At 39.7% G+C, this 9791-nt stretch overlaps 1 protein-coding gene across 1 annotated transcript; it reads right to left on the minus strand.

Moving 5' to 3' along the window:
* Positions 1-3216: 3216 nt before the first annotated feature.
* LOC114554669 (histone H4-like) lies at positions 3217-5092 on the minus strand. The gene is made up of 2 exons (XM_028576645.1): positions 4948-5092; positions 3217-3311 (listed from the first exon to the last, which is right to left on the minus strand). Exons 1-2 carry the CDS (start codon positions 5090-5092, stop codon positions 3217-3219), a joined length of 240 nt encoding a protein of 79 aa, XP_028432446.1.
* Positions 5093-9791: the final 4699 nt, after the last annotated feature.

Below are 9791 nucleotides of genomic sequence, written 5' to 3' on the forward strand. Positions count from 1 at the left end.
GGATCTTCCTGGCCAGTTGGTCCAGTGCCTGCTGACACAATCTGCCATTGGGAAGGGGACCAGCCCATGACCCACTTAATGTTTTAGAACCACACACACACACACACACACACACACACACACACACACCCACACACACACACACACACACACACACACACACACACACACACAATTTCTGATCTACAACTAAAGGAATAACACTGATCCATATTCAGAAAGACATAGGGGGCCACATAGTTGTTTAAAGGGGTTTCAGTCCACAGTACTTCAGATGTTCATTAGGTTGCTGCTTTTTTTATTTCCCGCTCTGCCTTTTTGAGTTCTAACTCAACTAAAGAGCAGGAGTTTATTTTTTACACTCTTCTAAATTCTTCCCCTCCATTTAATAATTTCAACGCTTCAAATTATTCAAAGAAAACAAGGAAAAGAAAACTCTTTGGTGAAATGTGTCAAAATACATTATGCAGTCAAAACTCAACACACCTTTACTTTAAGGGGTCACCAGCCAAAAACATTGAGAAACGCTTATTTAAATAATGCCACTTAGTGCGACAACAGCCCCCAGGAGGAAATCATCTTTAAAGGTGCTTCAAATTGCTTGTCTGCAATTACAATAATACAATTTCAGCCGTTGCGGTTTCAGTTCTTTAATGTTATTCAACTTCTATGGTTATGTGGTTGATAATGACAATGAGAGTTGCTTGCAAAAACATATTACATCAATGGCCTAAATAATATTAATAAGCAGCATTTTAATTGCAATTCTATTAATTAATTAACCTACACAAATACAGATTTAAATTAGAGTTTTCTTCAATATTTAAAAACCCATATGTTGAGCAGCATGCTTTGCAAAGGTTTTACATTTGTTGTAAGGTGACAGCCAGTTGGATGACTCTCATATCCACATCAGCTAAAGTAACGTTCCCAGATCATAGGTGTAAAAAGGGTAATAAACAGAAAGGAGAGGCAGGCTCTCACATGAACCCATGTGAAAAGAGCAATGAAGCCACTCCAGCATGATAGTTGCTTTCATCCTGTGCCAAACCACCACACAGTTGCAGTAAAGGATGCACAGAATCCTTGGCAAAGATTAATAAAGGAAGGTTTTTGTTGAAGCCTGATGAAATCCAAAGGCCTCCACTGGAGAGATAAGAGACCTCCTGTCACAGCAAGGTGGGCTTTACACGGTCCTACTGAAAGAATAATGCATGGAGAGAAAAAAAGATCTACGCTATGTTTCTGACTTACATCGTAGCAATCTGCAATTCTATTTCATCTGATTGTCTTGCATACATTTTGACCATGTTTTATTTGTATTCATCCATATTTGTCTCCCTGTGGAGTGTGTGGATCTGTCGGGGGATGTTCGGAAGGGTTTTAATATCAATTTGACTGTAGTGGTGAGCAGGGAAAGCAAACGGTGCAGAATGCAAATGGGTCGATAAGTTTGTTCTAATTTAGGAAACAAAGGGAGCTAGAGAAAGTGTTTCAATGAAGCAAGGAGGTATGTCATGCAAGTTAAAAGCATATCCATGGTCCCCAGAGAATGGTTTCTTTCCATTTTGGGCAATTTATGAGCTTCCTTTTATAATCACCTTTAAGTTTAAATTCAAGATACAATGTGCCATAATCTAAAAGGGCAGATTGCCATAGAACTCGAGCTCATTTACGTATCTTCTGGTGCTTCCCTGAGAACAAACTTTAGATCTTTAGCACACATATTGGTAAGGCTATACGAATGTCAGAATTCTTAGTATTTCTTTTGATACTGGTGCTATAGTCTTTACACTTATTGCACTTATTTTATCAACCTCATACTTTTGGCCCACATTTATTATGCTGCTGTGATGGTTAATGGTTATTTTTAATTTTTTTGTGATTTCCAATACAAAATGGCCAATAATTGAGAAAGAAACTAAAATACAAAGCCAGTTAGTGTGCGAAAATGAAATCTGAGATCAACATTACCCTATGTGACAATTTGATGAATGTTTCTTTAACATCTCCACTCACCTGTCATTACTTTTTATGTGAAGGTAAGCACCAGAGCCACTGTTGACCTCTGGTGCTGAGGTCTAATGTTCACACACATGCTTTATTGCTCAGAGCTGCCCTGGTAATTTATGTTGGCAATTTACACCTTGATCATACACAGCTTTGTCCTCCCAGTCCCCATTAAAGAAAGCATTGAACACCTTACTGCATCATATTAGAGGCTAAATGTTCAGGATTTCCTATAGGGCTACAGAAATATATTCCGTTAGCTCATCAACACTGTACTCCAAAAATAATTAAAGTGCTCATATTATGCTCATTTTCAGGTTCATAATTGGATGTAGAGGTTGTACCAGAATAGGTTTATGTGGTTTAATTTTCAAAAAACACCATATTTTTGTTGTACTGCACATTGCTGCAGCTCCTCTTTTCACCCTGTGTGTTGAGCTATCTGTTTTAGCTACAGAGTGAGACATCTCACTTCTGTTCCATCTTTGTTGGGAGTCACACATGCTCAGTAGCTAGGTAAGGACTACTAGCCAGTCAGAAGCAGAGTATGAGGGCGTGCCCAGACAGTACCTAGGTAAGGACACTTTTGAAAAAGAGATTTTTAATCTCAACGAGTTTCTTCCTGGTTAAAAAAATAATAATATAACACAATAAAGGAAAGGGAAAAAGCCAAAAAGCATAATATGAGCACTTTAAAATAAATGCCATGGTTTCATACAAATTGCTTGTGCTCACAGATGAGGACATTGTGTTTTTCTGTAATCAAAATTAGGGCTGTCAATTGATTGAAATACCGCATGACTGTCCAGTTAACTTGTGATTAATCGCAAATTAATCACACATTTTTTATCTGTTCTAAATGTACTTTAAAAGGCATAATTTTTAAGTTTTTAATGCTCAAGTGGTATTTGAGACTCTACGTACTCCGTTGGTAACTCTATTCACATCGACTGTACATGCAGATAACTTTAGTCTTGTGTAGAGAACAATCTGAAAGGGCTCAGAAACTCAACTTGCCATTCAAAAGAACCTTTTCTTCATCCATTTCTGCTCAAAGAGGTTTATTTCTTTCTTTCTTTTGGGTTTTGAGCTGCTTTATAATGATCTTTGATTTAGTTAAAAATGTAAGTAATAAAGCCTGTTACTCAGAATGGGAAGTCTCTTTAGATGAAATGTGTGGCTCTTATATGTGATTCAGGATCAGGTTTATCCTCTGGAGCCGTACAGGGTGCAGCCCTGCCTCTTCAGACCATGCACCACATCCACGGCGGTCACCGTCTTCCTCATGGCGTGCTCGGTGTTACAGTGGGGGAAATAAGTATTTGACCCCTTGCTGATTTTGCAGGTTTGCCCACTTACAAAGAATGCAAAAATCTTTATAATATATAATTTATAATATGATTAATTTTAATCATATGTACATTCTAACAGTGAAAGACAGAATCCCAAAGAAAATTCCAGAAAATCACATCATATGAATTTATTAAAATTGATAACCATCTGATGAGGAAAAACAAGTATTTGACCCCCTGGACAAACAGCATGTTAATATTTTGTAGAAAAGCCATTATTGGCCAGCACAGATGTCAAACGGTTTTTATAGTTGGTGACAAGGTTTGTGCACATTTCGGCAGGGATGTTGGCCCACTCCTCCCTGCAGACAGCCTCCAAATCATTCAGGTTCCGAGGTTGTCGCCTGGCAACTCGAATTTCAAGCTCCCTCCAAAGATTTTCAATCGGATTCAGGTCTGGAGACTGGCTAGGCCACTCCAGAACCTTGATGTGCTTCTTCTTCAGCCACTCTTTTGTTGCTTTGGCGGTGTGCTTAGGGTCGTTGTCGTGCTGAAACACCCATCCTCGACCCATCTTCAGCTCTCTCACTGAGGGAAGGAGATGTCGGTCCAGAATTCCATGATACATGGCCCCGTCCATCCTCCCCTCAATACGATGGAGTTGTCCCGTCCCCTTGGCTGAAAAGCACCCCCAAAGCATGATGTTGCCACCACCATGCTTGACGGTGGGGATGGTGTTCTTTGGGTTGTACTCGGTGTTCTTTGCCCTCCAAACACGACGAGTTGAGTTGAGGCCAAAAAGGTCTATTTTGGTCTCATCTGACCACATCACCTTCTTCCAGGCCTCTTCTGAGTCGTCCAGGTGGTGAATAGCGAACTTCATGCGGGCCTGTACATGTTTCTTCTTGAGCAGGGGGACCTTGCGTGCGCTGCAGGATTTCAATCCATGACGGCGTAGTGTGTTACCAACCGTTTTCTTTTGTAACTGTGGTCCCAGCTGCCTTCAGTTGATTCATCAGTTCCCCCCTTGTGGTTTTGGGATGATTCCTCACCGTTCGCATGATCAGGGACACCCCACGAGGCAAGATCTTGTGTGGAGGCCCAGACCGAGGGAGGTTGGCGGTGGTGTGGTGCTTCTTCCATTTCCTGATAACTGCACCGACAGTTGATCTTTTCTCTCCAAGTTGCTTTCCGATTCTCTTGTAGCCCATCCCAGCCTTGTGCAGATCAACAATCTTGTCCCTGATGTCCGTAGAAAGCTCTTTGGTCTTGCCCATGGTGGTGATGTTGGATGCTGGTTGTTTGGGTGTTGACAGGTGTCTTTTATACAGGTAACGAGGTGAGGCAGGTGTATTTGATGTAGATAATTGGTTCGGATTGGGGCTGTGTCTTAAAGAAAGACTAACTGGCTTGTAGGAGCCAGAATACTTGCTGTTTGTCCAGGGGGTCAAATACTTGTTTTTCCTCATCAGATGGTTATCAATTTTAATAAATTCATATGATGTGATTTTCTGGAATTTTCTTTGGGATTCTGTCTTTCACTGTTAGAATGTACATATGATTACAATTGTAGATTTTTGCATTCTTTGTAAGTGGGCAAACCTGCAAAATCAGCAAGGGGTCAAATACTTATTTCCCCCACTGTAGGTGACGGCATCACGGATCACGTTCTCCAGGAACACCTTCAGCACACCGCGGGTCTCCTCGAAGATCAGACCGGAGCTGCGCCTGGCGGGTTTGGTGATCCCCTGGATGTTATCACGGAGCGCTTTACGGTTTCTGCTAGCCATCCACTATGGAGCGGCCCGAGGCCCAAATCACAAAATGCTCATGCATTAATCGCATGTCAAATAATTAGTGGCATTAAAAGGAATTTGCGTTTACTCGATATTCCTAATCCAAAAAATATATTTTAGGTAATGAATGGGATATATTTTGTAATATGTAATGTGACTTGTGTTTATTACAAACCTACCTGTTTTGATCATTGGGTATTTTGTGCACTCAGTGTGTCACTTCCAGCTCTCAGCCCCCCCGCTCTCTTGTTGAGGGTCAGGACACATACAGACAACTAGGCTGATGTTGCCACTGATTCACACTCTTGTTGAGGGATGTGAACAGAGTGCCTTTTACCAACAGTTGTGGATCACAGAGGCTTTTCATGTGTTTCTTTCATCTTCGCTGCAGAGCAAAATGTATTCCATTAGATTACCATGATTTCCGGTAGATTAGACCATTAGATCACTGTGCAGTCTACTGCAAACACAGTCTATATGGTATGAATAGTGTTTTGTAAGCATTATATACTAGGATACAATGATTCTTTGCTGACTGTGAGTGTGACGTTTTAACAATACAAAATGTGTTGCACGAAATATAAATACATGCACCTAACCATTCAGTTTGTTTAAGTGACCTTAAATTACGTTTTTTTAATTCAGACTTACATCTACAATATAGAAGAAGAAGAAGAAAAAAAGGTATTGCCAGTCGATAATATCTAAATCATGTAAAGGCTTACAAAGCTTTTTACTAATAAGGGACTATATGGAAATTATTCAGCTGGGGAAAGGGGGCTGAGCATACAATAAAAAGCAAACCCCAACTATCTTTATGAATATATTATTTGGACCATTCCCCTTTGACTAATATAAACATTTCAACACTATCCCCACAATATCTAAAAGAAATACAGTATGAACAATGAATAAATATGACATACAATATTAATTTGGTGCAATTAACTCATAATTAGAAAGAATCTAACATGGTTTAATTCAAACATTGATATGTTAATTGAATTAAAAAAAATTCACAGAGCTACAATGCACAATAGAAGTGAAATTAGCAAACAAAATAAAGCGTCTCTTTTACAGAATCTTCCAGACACCGTTTTCCTGACACATTTTATTCCACTGTAGTTCTGTTTTCTTTTTCAAATGCAGAATAAAGTGATGGAGGGAGCTACTGCAGGACAGTAACAAAATATATCGTGTCCCAAAAATAAAATTAGACTACCCTACCTTCAGCAAAAAAGATAACATATATAGCCCCACCTCATTTTTCCACACTCCCTAAGTCCTCTGGTTTTAATGCATCTGAAAAAAAACTAAGAAACATCTGCTTTATACTTCTGACTTTGCAATTGTGATTTGTGAGTGAATTGTGTGTGACACTTAGTACATACATTCATATTTGTTCTACTATCTTTATACACGTAAAGACTAAATGTATTGTCATTCTTGCAATACTCCCCTATTTTTCCAGCAGCCAGCAACAACAATAATGTGTTCTCACTGCGATTTAAATTACCAATCCCAGGTCCTCACTAAATGCATGGGCAGGAACTTTGCCACTAGATGTAGCTGAAGTACTCAGGTACCAGAAACCGTGCTCGGGAAACATGCTGTCCTTAAAGCCAGCCTGATGCTGGTTTGCAGATCTTTCACAGTAACACTGCAAAGTGATAAAGCACAGGGACATAGTCTTTGTTTGATTATTTTCCTTTTCTTAGCACCTCTTCAACTTCTTTTTTACTGTTTTCCACTTTAGAAAAATAATTTAATGGCTGGAATATATTTATGTAATCAAATATGTCCCTTATACAAGTGTCAAAGGCAATTTGTGTTGAGCCCTTTTAGATCTGTATCTATTGTGTTGATGCCGAATGTCACAAGTTGTTTAGCAATCATTCTTCAGTAAATATAACCGATTGGTCCTACATGCAACTTAACTTTAGGCGACGTGTACTTCTTCCAACATGATTTCCTTTCTTTCCCTGTGGCTCCCTCTCCGTCCTATGTTATGCCTGCATTATTCACTCTCTGGCAGATTGCAAAGAGAGAATGAGGGTGGTGCTAGATGTTAGAGCACTGATTATGCCCTCTTTTCTTCCATTCCAATCGCCAGCTTCTGCTCTCCAAATGTAACAATCACCAGAAGGGTGGGATAGAGACGCCGACATTTGACCTGATTTTGCACAGATCTATTACTGCTAGCTCTGTGCCTGGTTTTTTAAGTGCCGCGTGTAACTTAAAGTGACACTTGCCTGAAGCTCCCTTGGAGGCGCAAAGCTTGGTTGGCGCTCTGAAACCACATATGACAAGCCGGGGAAGGGTGCAAGAGAGGGGGCTTGCCAGGGTTAGGGGTGTTTGTCAGAATGCTAGCGAGGAAAGGCAAGTGGAACAAAAAAATAATTGAACGAAATAAAAAGTCTCTCACTTTCTCTCTATTGCCATTCCTGCAGGTTTTTATTTTTTATATTTTTGACTGTCTGTCACTTTTGCACTTGTGCTGGGTTCTACACAAGCAATGTCCTTGGATAGTTAACTCCTTGAGAGTAAGTGGCGCTGCCATGAGAGAACACTTTGAGAAGAAGAAAGGAGGAGACACTGGAACCAGCTTGAAGCGTGGCCACACATTCAACTGCAAAGACATCATTGCTTTTCAACCAACGGACCACTTGACATCACAAGCAGCACCGGAATCCATCTCAGACAAATGATAATGAACCACCTGGTAGGGTTATTATAGTCTGTGGTGCAGTCTAAGCATTGTATCATGTTGACTGTCTCAGGCTGCTTGCTGCAATCTTTGTCTGTGAACCTCTTCCAGTGGATTATAGAACGATCATTGTTGTTTATGTCAAATTAACTAGAGCATCTCTCACTACAACTGACTGATCACGAAAGCCCTCCCTCGAACCGTGATTGTCCAGTCATAGCATAGCAACTGTATCTAGGCACAGCACGCCTGTCAAGTTTTGAATTTCTCAACATGTTGAAGAAGTGTGCATTCAACTCAAAAAGTGTACTCAGGAATGGATTTTTCTTTTGCTCTAATGTAAGCTTAAATTGTTAGTATGCCCAGCTAAGTAGCTTAGCATTACTTCCTACAGGACTATCCTAACTTAATGTACCTTCCAAGGACTAGGAGCATATCATACTTTGTGGGGTTACAGGTCACGTTAAAAAATAATAATAATAATAATAATAATTCACATCTTGTGGTCACAATTACCACATCTGCTGCGTAGTACTTCCCTATTGTGTGAAAGCCAATCCTAGAGGCTACTGTATATCAGTGTTGATACCATGGTCTGGCTGAATACTCAATTCTGATTGGTATCTACGGTCCGTCCTATTTACTGGAGCAGTGAACATTTGCATTGAATAAGACCCTTATGGGATGGGAATGACTGTTCCAGGTATTAGTCACACAGAGTTATTGTGATTTTGATTGTACAACGCATTCAAATATTAATTAATCGTCTTAAAAAATGTTATTTGGCAAGTGACCATGGTATAAGCGGGTTAATGCCCTTCTGCCTAATTAAGGGTTAATGCCAGACGAGGTGTCCATTATCAGGCAATTTATTGGACTAATTAATGGATTCATTTCTGACTTTAGTGGCTCTATGCTACTCGTTGTTGGATTTGAAAGAACCCCAGCAACGTGTTAAGTTGAAAGTGAAACATACTGCTTAAAAATGAACAATAAAGCATAAATCAAACCTCTGCTTGTCAAAGTATTATATACTGTAGCATCCAAACAATAGTAGGATGAAATATGTCGGATCTTTTTTCTTAGTATATCATACATACATACACATAATATTTGGACTAACTAGCTCTACATTGCTATACAAGGACAGTGCTGTCTCTGTATTTCTCTTCCACATGAATCAACAACTGCTCAATGCTGACTTTTTTACAGAGACATACAGGGACACGAGTTAAGCATGATAACTTGTTTGTAGCCATCAAGTGTATATCAATGACCCTTAACAGGGGTCTGTATTTAAAATGAGTCAACATAAAAAATTAAATAAGCTTAAAAAGACATTTTCAGTCAATGTATGGAGCTAAGATTAGCTTTACTAGCTAGCTGCTGATAAGATCTGCCCGTGACAGTTGTACTTTTCAGCTGACAAAATCAATAGGCACCGGCTAGAAACAATACATTTAGAGTTTTAAATCTGGGCTCTGACTGCAGTAGAAAAGAATAACATATGAAGTGCTTTTATGTTTATTGCAGCCATTCAGCTGCACTCATACGATGTCTTGGTGACTGGCAGGGCCCAAGATTGAAATCTGCAGTTTGAGTTCACTGACTCTCAGAATCTCAGCCATCAATAATGGATTGTTGCAGAGTGACATGGTGAATAGGATCACAAAAAAGTGCTTTCTTTCTTTGCTGCAACAGTTGAATGTGAGCATGGAATAATTGAATAAAATTAATCTTCACACCTTATAGACACTAAACAATACAGTAATTACTGCTGTTTATCTTCATTTGGGAGAACTTTACGTGGTTCAGTAGGTGTTGAGCGTGTGAGAGAAGGAGTGAGAAAGGGACACACACACACACACACACACACACACACACACACACACACACACACACACACACTTAATTGCACACAGTCCGCCATAGCTAAGCAAGAAATGTATCTCTCTGAAGTGTGTTCTTATGCAGCGTATGGCCTAC

Source organism: Perca flavescens, chromosome 1, assembly GCF_004354835.1.
Source record: "Perca flavescens isolate YP-PL-M2 chromosome 1, PFLA_1.0, whole genome shotgun sequence".
In the NCBI taxonomy this organism is placed as follows: Eukaryota; Metazoa; Chordata; class Actinopteri; order Perciformes; family Percidae; genus Perca; species Perca flavescens.